Source organism: Mustela nigripes, chromosome 3 (genome assembly GCF_022355385.1).
Source record: "Mustela nigripes isolate SB6536 chromosome 3, MUSNIG.SB6536, whole genome shotgun sequence".
Classification (NCBI taxonomy): Eukaryota; Metazoa; Chordata; class Mammalia; order Carnivora; family Mustelidae; genus Mustela; species Mustela nigripes.
Window position 1 is genome coordinate 171,721,638 of NC_081559.1, and position 14,686 is coordinate 171,736,323.

Genomic DNA, 14,686 nt, shown 5'->3' on the forward strand with positions numbered 1-14,686 from the left:
TTTTCATTAAATGAAATGTACAGAGGTAATAACAAGAGGCCCAGAGATAGCATCTACTGGCTGGGCATCATGGACATTTACCAGATCAGTTTTTGAGAAGACAATGCCATAATCCATCAAAAAGGTATGATTTCGCTCTGTAATGGATGGTTGTTTAAAATACCCAACTACTTTCTATTGAATAAAAGTGGGAGAACTACAAATGAGTAGAGCTAAAGGAATCTGCAATGAAGCATAACTTCAAGACATAAAGTTTAAAGACTACACAAACAACATAAAATACACGAGGTCTAAGTTATCCTCTTATTCTAAGTTTGGCCAATAAGAAAACATTCTGATTCTCAGGCATAAAATGATGAAAGTGTCTTTGGAATAAATTGCATTTACTTTTTAAAATATTTGTTTTTACATTTACATCAACAATAAAAAAATGATAAATCCATGGAAATTCAAATATAAAACACCTCGAACTTGGGTTGAAGATAATATAGTATGGTGATTAAGAGGCAGAGCCCTTCAGTTCAATTTCTGTATCTGTACTTAATAGGTTTGTGATCTTGGGCAAGTCATAACTCTTTTGTGCTTCATTTTCCTCTTCTTCTAACTGGGAATAATAGTACCTTCCTCATAGGGTTATATCTTATACCTGGTAGAGAGTAGATAAATGTTAGCTATTATTTTTAACTCTACTATGTAAAGATACACTGGTGTTGAAAGATTTCTCTGTATCTTTTAAGTGAAATCCAACCCCTTACTATAGTCCATCTCGCCCCTGCCTAGTTTCCACTTTTTCATTTTGTCCCATTCTCCTTGCTCATTCAGTTCTAGCTGCATAACTCAAACTCAGGTCTCTCTCGAGCCTTTGCACTTGATGATCTATCTGTCTGGCACCCTCTCCCCACAGATCTGTTTGTGGTTGTCCTTTCTTATAATTCCAGTATCAACTCAAGTAATAACCTCTTCTGAGATGGAGTCCCAGAACCAACTAACTACAGTAACCCCATCTCCTATACTATCTCTCCAATTGGCCAGTTAGAAATTATGTCTAAATGAAGTTATCTTATCCTTTGTTCTTGTCTTTCTTCTCTGTCTTGTCCCACTAAAATGACATTTCTACAACTTAATCTTCGGTGAGAGATTCAGTGAAAGACATTGGATTTACAGCCACCTTCTTGAAATGTGGATTGAGGGGCTGAAGAAGTATGGTCAGGTTATCCTATCAGGTTTTGCTGAGTTCTATTCCAGAGTGAACCAGAACAGAGTGCTGCTTTAAGAAAGATACTAAGGGGCGCCCAGGTGGCTCAGTTAGTTAAGTTTCTCCCTCTGACCTTCTGCCTTCTCATGCTATCTCTCACTCTCAAATAAATGAATACAATCTTTTTTAAAAAAAAAAAAAAGAAAGAAAGAAAGGATACTATAATGATATCTTAATTTCTGATCTGTTCTTCCAAGTTTAGAAGGAGATGGTAATTTTCTCTCCCTTGACTCCCCCACTACCTCTAGGAAATGCAGCTATGCCTTTAGGGGTCAATTGGGGTCAATTAGGGAAATTGTCAACTAATTTGTATTAAAAAAAGAATGCCTTATCTATATCTTTATTTGGGGTGAGTTTCAGATTTCTCCAGGGCAAGAGTATCTGATAGCTGTTAATTTGAGAAGAATGGAAGAATGACCTGACTCACGGAGGGAGTTAGTTCTGAGAGGCTGTGTAGTGGGATTGATACCCTAATGGTAGTCAGGGTCTGACCAAGTTTATCATGCCATTTTATTCTCAACCAGTGTAGCTATCTAGGCTCCAGTTATTCTAATCAAACTAGGTAGAGTTGACTGGAAACTTATCTGGGAGAAAGATAGCCCCAGAAAAGCTAAAAAGTATTATTCTTGACAACTCTTAATGTTGTTTTTTTATGTTATGTTTATCTTAATGGGTTATGACTGAAGAGATTCAATTTGCTTTAGAAAAATAAAGGAATGAGAGAGTTTCTCCTCAAGTATGATGTAGCATTTCACAAGTATATATATAATTTATTTATTGGTGAAGGAGAGTGAAAGAAGCTCACTGTCTTCTTAGTGTAGTAGAGCTGAAATTATTAATAATGAGTAAACCAAACGCTTTTCCTTTTTAAACACCCAAGAGTCCAGGCTTCCATAATTCCATTAATTGCAGAGGCATATATTGATGCAACATCTATGGATTTATTACTTGTTTTGGAATAACTGCTACAGCTGTACATTGTAGTAGACGCTGTAAGTTGTATTCTCAATATCTTTTCTCTTTTTCCCCACAAACAACCTGATTTTGTTCCCAGCAGTAAAAGAATCATATCAGGCTGTATAGCATGGCAGTATAATACTGAGTGATTATTTAGTCTACCAAATAATTCATTTCCCAGACTTTCTTGCCAGGAAATCCAGGTATAATGATAGAGCTCCGTTTAGGACAGGGAGAGATAAGAGAATGTCTGACACAGATTTTGCATTACTGGTAAAGGAGGCATTTGCTGTTGGCACTACCTGTTCCCTCTTTCTCCCTGCCTTGACTATGCCTGGAGTTAAAATAGCCATCTTATGACCATATCACAGACATTAGAACAAAAAAAGGAACACATTAGGGATGCTAAAGCAGAGAGATAGGGGCAGGATCCTTGTTCCCTAGGTTGGAGAGTTGAATCAAGAAACTACCTACCTGTTGTTCATCTTTCGTCTTATATGAGAAAAATAAATCCTGGTAATTTAACCTATGGTTAAGTTTTCTATTACTTGAAACCAAAAGCAACATCTCAACTACTGTTTCCACTGGTCCATTTGCTACTCTTAATGATTATATGACGAATGGGCCTAAAAGATAGCTGAAATAAAATGCCCCTTAATAGTTATGTTCTGAACTATTTGTTCTGAAAATATCTGTTCCGAAAAAATATTTTCTCATTTCTATCTCAGCCATATGTGCTTCTCTCTACTTGAAACTACCAATAACCAGGCAACCACACAAGTCAACAAAATGGACAATAGAGAGATAGTGACTATCCTTCGATAAGAAACCTGTCATTAGATAAGGGTGGTCATAAAAGGTCTATATATCTTAACAGCTAGAATTATGAGGAGCTAGGTAAAAGGGATTAATTGGAATTGGATTACTTGCTATATTTACCTTAATGTGCCTAATAAGATCTTTCTAGTCTCTGTGCCTTTCTTCAGTCCTATTCTCTTTGCCTGGTATGCTTCCCACCACTTCTCTTTGCAACCTACCAACCCAACCTTTAATACCATTCTATTTATGAATCCTTATTTGATCTGACCTAGAGCCAACGGTTCTCTCTTCTGTCTCTAATTCTCTTAATGGGAACTCTTCTATGTCACAAAGTGTTCTCTCAGATGTTTCAGAGGCCAAGTTTGGATAATTATAAGGAGGAACACAACACAGAATTGCAGGTGAAATTCGATTTAGAAATCACCAAATACAATGATTCATACACAAAAACATTGTCTTTTACATTTCTCCCATGTTTGGGCACTTTAGCAAATTCTTTTATGTTCAGAAAATAATTACTACCTCTAAGAAGTTTATGAATATTTAAAATATATGCCCTTGTAGAATCTTCATCTATATCACAAAGGCATTATACAAAATCAGTATTCAGACCACATGTTAATTTACTAAGAGTCTGTAAAGAGATGCAATTGAACTAAAACTGACTAAAGACATGAAGAGAGGGAAGGCCTCCTAAAGAAGTATGTGCAATATGTTTGCAGAAAGTTGTGACGACAGTACAGTGTGATAACTGATATCTTAGTTGAGAACAGAAACTTCTGCAAATGAAATGTTTAAAAGCAAGCTAACTCTGACTGAAGGAGTCAGGGTAAGTAAGCGTCAGTGGGAATCAGAGATGTGTCTTAAAGTTCAAAGTCTCAGGTGAGGCTTCTGTTTGGAATACACCAATGACAATTATTAACCCTGAAGAGAAAGCAGCCTAGCACTGGTGCTATGGCTGGAACCAAAAACATATTGGGAGGATGGGAATAAGTTCCCGTCAAAGCAAGGAAATCTGGGGTTAGCTATTAAGATAATTGCAGATATGTAGAAAGATTGCCAATGTCAAAATCAGAAGTAAAACCTTGGAACAAATAACAATTACTGATGGATGTGTTACTAGTTCCAGGACCTTCCTCAGAAGGAGCTCAGAACACAGCTGTTGATTCAAAAAATCAGAGGACCCTTCACGGACCTGGTGATAATCCACCGACAACTTGAAGTAGGCTATACTTTCAGTTCCAGATCTGAGATGGAAACATTTAGTTTCAGTTCTGAGACTAAAAAATATTTATGGATGTATACCTACCCTTTAAAAAAATTGCTTTTATATTCTCTTCCCCATTCCACAGCTTTTCATCTTCATAATGACACACATTCTATAATGGACTAGAGTCATTAAGAAGAGTGATTTCAAATAACTGCTTACGATGTCCCTTTTCTGACATGTGGGAGCTCATACAATGACAATAAGGGTCAATGATTTGACTCAGTCTAGACAGTTAACCACCCAATTTTAAATGCAGGTATGTCCTACAATGGCTAGCATCTTTGCATCAATAATCTCAAGTTACACAGAATTTAAAAATCTGGGAAGGAAATCTAGGTTTTTTCCTATGAACCCCATTGACATTTTTAGATAAGGAGAAAGGCAAAGTGATGCAGAGCAAAGAAAGGTCATTGTGTAGACATTGAGCCATGAGTTGAAAAATGTCGGCAACTCTGTTAGAAAACAGAGAAAGGGGCAGAGAAAAGCGATTAAACAACAAGGGCCCTTCTGAGCGGATCACACCAATTATACTTGAGCAATAATTGTCAATACTATTACTTTTAGTATATCACATAGTAATAGCTGTAAACACAGTCTGGTTGGATTTTCATTTGTCTTTGGAAGTACTTCATAAAAAATTGCATTGTACACAGTGGTTCTCAGGATTTAGAAATATGAATTTAACATTCATTTTGTTAATTTAGGTTTTGTTGCGTTAATGATGAACAATTCTAACACAAGTAGGAAAAAAAAAACCTTGAAATAAACAAGGAGCAATAGTAATCTCTTACTTAAATGCATCAGATTTTTAAATATAATTTCAATATAATATACTCTCCTGTCTTCTACTTCTCATATCATTAAGAAAGAATATTTTCACAAACAGCAATTTGATTCAAATTCCCTTCAGGATCCCATGTATCTTTGATACTGTAATAATTTTAATCTTCCAGTTTCTGTAATAGTTGCCATTCACCTGACTTCTTGAGAAAATTTATAGGCTTCATAGATCTTTTTCAAATATTCTGAAAGTAAAGATTTCTGAATGTTGCTGCTTAGTTGTTTTGCTAAATTAATGAGCATTCTGAACTTCCAAGAACCGATTTGATCTGATTCTAAATTTGTTAAAAACACAGCTAGCAACTATCTCAGTTTTACGTGAGCTTTATTTTGTTAGTGTACTGCTTACAGAGTAGAAACTCAATAAATATATTACTTGAATATGACTTATTGTGGAGAGATGTATTAAGTCTGTTTCTTTTCTTGTGGCACTGGTAAAATAAATTCATTTAATTCCTATAACAACTGATGTAACCCACCAACCCATGCTTCTCAGTCTTTGAACTTCTACTCGTTTGTCAGAATAGCCAATTGGAGTATAAGGCAAGAGTTTTATTTTTAATAAAGCAATTCAACACAAAAGCAAAACAAAATAAAAAACTTAACTCTAATGTAAACTCATCTGAAACCATCCAGTTTTCATTAATGACTGTCCAATATATAACTACCACAGTTGCAAACATTGAATTTTCATCTATTAAAAAAATTATATTTTTAAAATATTGGATGGGAAGAATACTGCTATTTTATAATCATGTAAATAAATCAGCCACAAATTACTTAACCATTCTGAACCTTAGTTGTTTCAATGTGGAAATGAAAGAGTTAGAATACCTGTAATTTATGGAATCAATAAGGTCAAATAATATTGTATATATAGAAGGTAGTTCTACACTTCAAGTTCTACAATTCAAATTTGGGGTTTTACTTCACCTTGTAAGTTGCAATTATTTAATAAATACTCAGTCTCAGTGTTTGGCCATTTTTTTCTTCTAAAATACTTACTGGTATAAACAAGTTGAAAACCTTCATCTGTCCCTTCAGAATCAGAATTAAATTCCAGCCAGAGTTGATTTGAAGTACTGCTAAGTGTCAATCCTCGCATAGATGCGCCAGTAAATGCACCTAGTAGATGAGTCGTTTTATCTTTTCCATCATAAATCTGTAAAACATTTATAATTAAAAATGTAAATGTGCCAATAAAAACCAGTTCAAATAACGTGTTTATGTTTATAAAGAAGAGGAAATTATCAAATTCTTCCCAAATCAGATCACTCATGTTCCCCAAGGACAATTACCTATATTAATCCCTACATATAACAAGCTAAGAAAGTTAGAATCCACATAGATAACTTTAAAATTCTAAACTCAATATACCTTAACTTTCGATCTTATTATAAAAATAATGCTTTTTTATGGCAGGCATTTAAAATTGAGAATATCTATGGAAAGGCTGGTTTTCAAGGTTGGTTGGTTCTTTTTCTGCAACTTGCTCAAGGGGACCAAGTACCTTTTTCTTTCTAATAACGTAATTAATATAAAATATACTTGCTTCTTTTGCAATTTCTATAATTTTTCCATTTTCTTTACCTTAGTTCATTTTTACTTACAAAAATAGTAAATGAGTATTAAATGTTTTTAGAAATGATCTAACAAGGTAAAAATATATAAAACAAAATTGATGAGCTCTCAAAAATTCCTATGTAATTCTCATTCTTCTGAAGTTGTAACTTCTCATTATATTCTAATTTGCTTTTATCAGTGCATTCAGACATCTCTCCAGGTAAATAGATACAGATTCTGCCTTTTGAGAGCTATGCAATATTTCACACAGTGAAATATCATTCCCATATTAGTAAATTCAGGATTTTTTTGCTACTAAGAGCAATACTGAAATAAACACCTTTTACATATGCCTCAATTTTTTTTGATATTTGTATTTTCATAAGACAATTATCAATATAGGGGATTTTGGAGCTAAATACTCAGGTATAGCTATACTATTTCCAAAAAGCATATAGAAATTAAGTGGAAGGTTTACCAACATTGCATGTTACCATTCTTGTCCTTAAGATATGAATTTTCAGTGGAGTACTTATGCCCCACGCCCCCAAGGCAGTGAAAATTGGTTCTTGCTTGTGGTGAAGTTTTATATATTAAAATGATTAGTAGTGCTACAAAGATCACTCTATATGACCAATTTTACTCCATAATATTCAGCTTTATGGGGTTGGGGGCTCAGTAGATGAATGATAATGAATAGAAAAAGTTGAGAAATGCTGCTCAAAGTTACTTACCTCCTGCCTGAAACTGCTTTACTTCTAACCTGGTATTAGTGTAAAAATTGTTGTTGAATTCCTAAACAAGTGACTTTTCCATAGTCCCAGTGTTCCCCCAAAGTGGTATTATCATGTTCATGTTCAGAGAGCAGTTAGATGGTGCACAATGGAATTTTCATTATTATTATATACATGTAACTATTATATAAACCTGTATGATAGACTTTTCTTGAGCTAAATTTTTGGGTTTAATTTGATAATCTATATAGAACGTTTTATGTAATTCATAAATGAAAATTTATGTGTAGATTTTATATTTTTTTCTTTTTCAAATTATCTTTATAAGGTATTAGTATTCAATTTATGTTAACTTAATAAAAGAGACTGGGAAATTTTCACTGTATTTCTAATGTCTGTATTATGCAAATAAAGTAATGAGACTTTTTTAATTAGAAGCTTAAGATTTTTTCAACTCCAGAAACTCTTTGAGTTTTTGTTCATTTAATTACTCCTTATTTATACGATCCTTTTATTTTCCACCTAGAATGCCTATAATTTGTATATTGTCTCTAAAATGGTACTACATTTCTCCTTTATTTTCTCTTTGCAACTATCTTTCCCTCTGTATTGTAAACAATCCTCCACTGGATCTTCTACATGAAAAAATTAGATTTTCAGGAGTAACTAATCTCTTTGTAAGGCTTCTATTAAAATCTTAAATTTTAGGGATTCCTGGGTGGCTTAGCCCATTGGGTTCCTTCCTTCAGCTCAGGTCATGATCCTAGAATCCTGGGATCAAGTCCTGCATTGAGCTCCTTGCTTTTCCTCTGCCTACTCCTCCCCCTACTTGTGCTCTTTCTCTGGCAAATAAATAAATAAAATTTATTTAAAAAATGATTTAAAATCTTAAATTTTATTTTATTTATTATTTTTTTAACTTAAATTTTAAAATCATTGGTCAAACTCTAGAAAGTCTCTCCTCTCTCTCAGCACTCTAATTGCATTAAGATTTTTTCAAAAATTTAAATTTATTTTCAAATTTCTCTTAATGCTCCTACAGTCTGAATTCAATGTATACCACCTGTTCCATGCATTTAATTTGGTCTTTCTTCCCTCCAGTTACTGAATTCTCCTTAAGTATGTATTTATGTACCTTTAGCTATGTAAAGGATTATACTTCCTTATTATTGATATAAGATTTAAGTGCTATAAAGACTAGAGATAAAATTTTATTTAACATGCTATAAAAATGCAGCTTGTGCTCAGGGCCTCTGGTGTCCTCTTCAAACCACATTACCCTACACCTTTTCTGCACAGGAATTTTGAAGTTTCTATTACCAGGCCATTCTGCTATTTCCCTTTGTGACCAAGGGAATCTGCAGCTTCATATAAGCCTCTGGGGCTCCACCAGCTTATTTATTATATTAGCTCAGAGAGGGAGGCAGAAATAAAGGGAGAAAGTTGAAAGCTGAACTCAAGCCAACATGCTCATGGAATCCTAAAAGAAAACATTTTACTGTCCTCTCCCTTTTACAAGGTCTTTCTGTCCACTAAAAACAACAACAAACAACAAAAAAGTGGGTTGACTATTTAAAGAGTATCTGAGCACTAGATAGAGGGCTGCATGGACAAATTTCCTAAAATTGTATAAGAATTCCTTGAACCCCCTGATGGAACTTACCAGACAAATAAGTTTCTGTTTTAGTTATCAGCAAGAAGTTCTTTATCTTCAACAAAGCTGAACCAAATGTTGAGGTTTGTTAGCTCAGCGATTTTATTGTTTGATTACATAAGAATCAACTTTCAGTTTCTTAAGAATAGTAGTTACCAGTGATAATTCAGAGGCAAGTCAACACACTTGCTGGAAAACACACTTTTGTGTCTGTGAGTTTCGAATGTTCGATATTCTCGGAAGCTGCTTTTGAATACATTTATTTTATAACTCTATATATGACATAGTTCATAAATTCTAAGTTTAGAGCCATACATTCACAACCAAACCATTTGGCCAGCAGATCCAGTGATCTTATTTGTGGTTGATATTGTCTAGGTAACCCCAAAGAATATTTTCCTTTTTATTTCCCTTACCTTTTGCCAGCATGTAATTTCATTCTTTTTTTTTTTTTTATGTAATTTCATTCTTACATTAAATATAAATGTTCCTTGGATTCAACTAGTTCTGCTTTTATGCATGAACACACTGTAGGAACTTCATATCTCAAAAATAGCCAAATAAAGGGGCAATATAAATCAAACTAATTGATGTACAAAACAGAAACTGGTTCTTGAATTCTGATTTTTGTTTTTGTTTTGTTTTTTTAAAGTCTCTCCTAATGTTTTTCTTAAATGTTCAGTGGTAAGAAAAAAAAAAAAAAGTTGAATCATTAGAGAAACTCTCTCTTTACACATGACAATCATTCTTATATAACATAATGTTAAAAAATAAACAAAATAATTTAACTCATATTTAGTTCTATGCACTGTATTATGTGCTGGGAATAAAATAAAAAGTTAAGACATCATTCGTAAGCTGAAGGAAATTTTAAAAATATTGTCTGTCCCAAGAGAGATATTTACATTGTGTCTTTCTACTTTTTAAGTTAGAAGCATACTTTTTTCTTTTTCAAAAGATACTATCTTTAAGATATTTTAAAAGTAATGATTTAAAGAAAAAGACTGAAAAGAGCTAATACTAATACATATAGATAGATATAGATATAGATATAGATATATCTTAAGCCCAGCAGAGAGGATCTAATTCAGCACCAAAACTCATTAACTAGTTTATTTAACAATGTAAAGTCAAAAGGTAGAAAACAAATAACACAGAGATACCACTATAATCATAAAAGTAAAATGAAGTGTGATAATTCAATTATGAACTTTTGGAAGTATGTATAGAGCTATTAAATTAAGATGAAAAACAAGTGTTAATTAGCAAGGTTTTAGAGAAGAGTTTTATACTAGTGATCAAGCCAATGCTATTTAACTTGTAAATAAAATTCTTCAAATGTATTCAAATACATATGCAAGCATAAAGGCAGTAAGAAATAGCAAAACATTGCAGCCCAAGGCAAATTACTTTGGAAGCAAACATGAATGCAAGCATGTAAATAAAAAAAATAAAATGAACAAAATGTATATTTCATTTAAAAGTAAATTTTCAGAGGTACTTGCATGGCTCAGTTTCTCTTTGGCTGGGGTCATGATCTTAGGGTCCTGGGATCAAGCCCAGCATCAGGCTCCCTGCTCAGCAGGGAGTCTGCTTCTCCTTCTTCCCTTTCCCCCTCAATCCCCCAACTCATGTTCTCTCTCACAAATAGATGAACAAAATATTTTTTAAAAAGTAAATTTACAGTACAGAGTGATTATACTGGGTCTTACTATAGAACTTTTGACATCATTACTTTTCATATTTCTATTCTGATTAAAGTTAGGATTATTAAGCATGCTTTTAAAGATTTTATTTATTTATTTGAGAGAGAGACAACGAGAGAGAGCATGAGCAAGGAGAAGGTCAGAGGGAGAAGGAGACTCCCCATGGAGCTGGGAGCCTGATGTAGGACTCAATCCCGGGACCCCAGGATCATGACCTGAGCTGAAGGCAGTTGTCCAACCAACTGAGCCACCCAGGCATCCCTTAAGCATACTTTTATTTATTTGGGTCTATTTTTCTCTTTTTCCTTTTTTCATGTTTTTCTTTCATTGTTATTATTTTTGCTATGTCTTAATACCTATTTGTTTTTCAAAAATTTACAAATCTAAAAAAAGTATAAGATAACTGTATAATACATTTTTTTGTGTTGGAAGGAAGAGGATTATGGTGTTTCCCATAGAAATATTCTCAGTTACTTAATCCCTAATTCAGATAATGAAGACTCACTTTAATGTCAAATTTAGAATTTCAAGTTGATTTAAGAATTAATATCATTAAAGGCATTGAGGGCTTTTGTAATATTAATGAAGGTCCTCAGTGAGGCTCTAATTTGTCAAATGGTTGCCATTAACCTGGTAGTGTCTTAATAAAACAGACTAGACCTCAAATGTTGCCATGTTTCAGTTATCAAACCTTTTAGAATGGATCAGGGGGGCTGTAATTAGTTTTGGTGTACAGACCTTCCTATATTTGGAAGGTCAAACCCTTTATAATGAACAGCTTATTAACACTCAAAACTGTGTTTTTTGTTTTTAATAAATGCATCATTAGAAGGCATATTCTCGGTCATTCCTTTAATGAATTAGCAAGTCAGATTTTTTTTGTTTTGTTTTTTTAAATAACTTTTTAAAAGATTTTATTCATTTATTTGACACAGAGAGATCACAAGTAGGCAGAGCAGCAGGAAGAGAGAAAGGGGGAAGCAGGCTTCCTGCTAAGCAGAGAGCCCCATGCAGGGCTTGATCCCAGGACCTGAGCTGAAGGGAGAGGCCTAACCCTCTGAGCCACCCAGGCACCCCAGCAAGTCAGATGTTATCTTAACCCAAGAGCAGAAAGTACATAGAAAATAAAATCGAAAGAAATCACACATGTACATATGCATAATCACACAAACCTGCAAATTATTCCCACTCATGGATATTAGAATTTTCATTTTGGCTGCTTGTTTTATAGGTTGATTTAGGAATTTAGATAACGTTTTTCTAATAAGGTGAGTGAGATGTCAAAATCTGAATAAAAAATAAACAAGAATAACTTTTACAATAGTCGATCAAAAAGGACAATGTTCCCAACCTTATGCTCTCTTCAAAATAAAATGAAACGAAGCAGATAAATTTTGTTCATATTAAAATATTTATGTCTTCAAAATAGCCATATAAGGTGTACACAATTATAGGAGCTAATATATTTTAGTTAAGGAGTTTAGGACACAATGAAAAGCACGCTTTTCAGGAGGTTTAGCTTTGTGATTATATAACAGATTTGAAGTCCCAATTCTACCTCTCAAGCTGGATGGCCTGTCGAAAATCATTCACTTCTGTTATCCTCAGTATGTGAAAGAATGAAGGGGTTTATGAGATCTCATATAGCATTCTTGACAAATAAATATTTACAGAGTGCTTTTGGAGGAAGAGAGAACAAAGGATTAGCACTGAATAAGCAAAGTTGGTAGATATGTATGGTGGACATCTGAGATATCTGGTTTGCTAGAAAATGTCTAATAACCAGCTCCCAGACAAATAGAATTGGTGAATGTATATACCCAATCATACTTAAAAAATAACTTTTATTAATATAAAGAGAGGTAGACTCAGGGTGGCTCAGTGGGTTAAAGCCTCTGCCTTCGGCTTAGGTCATGTTCTCGTGGTCCTGGGATAGAGCCCCACATCAGGCCCTCTGCTCAGCAGGGAGCCTGCTTCCTGCCTGCCTCTCTGCCTACTAATAAATAAATAAAATATTTTTTAAAAAAGAGAGAGGTAGACAAACTTTTTCCAAAAAAGAATAGACAGAATATATTTATAGTATTTGGGAGATAATATCTCTGTCATAATGACTCAATACTGTCATTGTAGCACAAAAACAGGGACAGATAATATGTAAATGAATGAGCATGGTTTTCTCCCAGTAAAATTTTATTTATAGACATGGCCATCAAGACCAATTTGGCCCATAGACTGTCTGGGAATCCCTGATTAAAGGGATATGTAGCATGCAAGTTACAAATAGCAAAAAAAAATTAAAACCTGTATATACATTCACTGCTCCAAATTCCATAGAGGTAATTGATTTTCACAGAATACTTTATTTTTGGCCAAATTTCTGTATCTGCATCTTATAACTGCAACTGACAAACAAGAATGGTTCCTAACTGAATATTGCTTGAGTTTTTTAAGTTAACAAGATCTAAGCAAAGCAATGTAAAAACAATGTTATATCAGAAAATGGAATTTGTAAATGACAGAAGCAACTTCTTGGCCAAACCGAATAATAGTTTTTAATTCTAGAAAATATGTATTCTCAATATTTTGGTGTTATTCACAACAGAATGACTATAGACACAACCCATTCTTAAACTTAAGTATAGATGATGTGCAAAGGAATAGATCAAGTCAAGGTCTGTAGTATTTGTCATTTTCTGCAGGGTAACTATTCCTAGTATTGTCAATATCAAGCTATCAATATGACATCTCTGTATGTAGAGTTGGGAAAGGATGGACGCTTTGCATAGTATTTCCACCATAGAGATTTAATACACAGAGTTCACCTAAAAAAACACACATAATAACAAAAAGAGTAAAATAATTAAGAAATGAGAAGTTGTATTTGTTACCTTTGTTTTTAATATAACAATTGTAATATAACTGTAATCTAATCTAATTTAATTTTTAATAATGTGTATGTTTAACAACCAGTTCACAAAATTACTGAAAATTTAACAACAGGTTCTCACAAATAGTATTCCCAAACACTAGCACATAGGTTACAAAATAAGCTAGAAAATAATATGTCTTGAAAAACAACAATATTTTAATAACTTTCTTTTCATACTGCTAGAAGAATGTTATTAGTTATTAATCCAGTCCTTTAACTATTTAGTCTCACATAACTATGATAATTCTTTCAGACTCTCAAAACCAATATTAAGTTATTTAACTGACTCTTCTCCATAATCATCCATCCTATCTACATTTTGCATTAGACATAAATCTTTAAACTACAAAATACTGAGTGTGGTAAAAAGATAGCCTTGAATTTTTTCTCTGCTGCATTCCCTTATCTAAACATAATGCTCAGTCTTTTTCTGAAAATAAAAACAAGCATTACAACAACAAAACAGAGATAGTATTTCTGATTGCTATTCAGCTTTTGTCTTATCAGGCTGACAATGGCAATTACTCATTGGTGATTGTTTAGAGTATACATATAATAAACACCTCCTATAAATGTTAATTGAAAGAAGTAATTAAATTACATATTTTGAGTGAGGGTTGGAGAAGTTCAGTATTCTTGCCCATTAAAAGGAACAGAACCAAGGAAGGATATATTCATAATTCCCAAATCTGATGTCTATCAGATAATCTGGAGAGCTTTATAAAAATCCAAAATTCCAGGTACAGACCAACTAAAACAGTTTTACCCAGATCTACTGAATCAGGAAAATCTGGTAGTGGTACCAGGAATAAACTACCTAGAGGAATCATATGATCAGCTATATTTGATATCAACTTTATTAGTATGGCTGTATGTATATTTATGGAAAGAGGACGGAAAGAGAAAGAGTGGGTGGATGACTAAGTGGGCATCAGCCTGAATGGCATGCTCTCTGGAGA

General features: G+C 33.4%; 1 protein-coding gene across 1 annotated transcript in view; it reads right to left on the reverse strand.

The window, feature by feature from the left end:
• The window catches only part of CSMD3 (CUB and Sushi multiple domains 3), a 439,117-nt gene that overhangs the window by 325,569 nt on the left and 98,862 nt on the right, over window positions 1–14,686 (reverse strand). Inside the window, exon 11 of the mRNA XM_059395523.1 lies at window positions 6,147–6,303. Within this exon, the coding sequence (XP_059251506.1) occupies window positions 6,147–6,303 (157 nt within the window). The remainder of the gene's footprint in view (window positions 1–6,146; window positions 6,304–14,686) is intronic.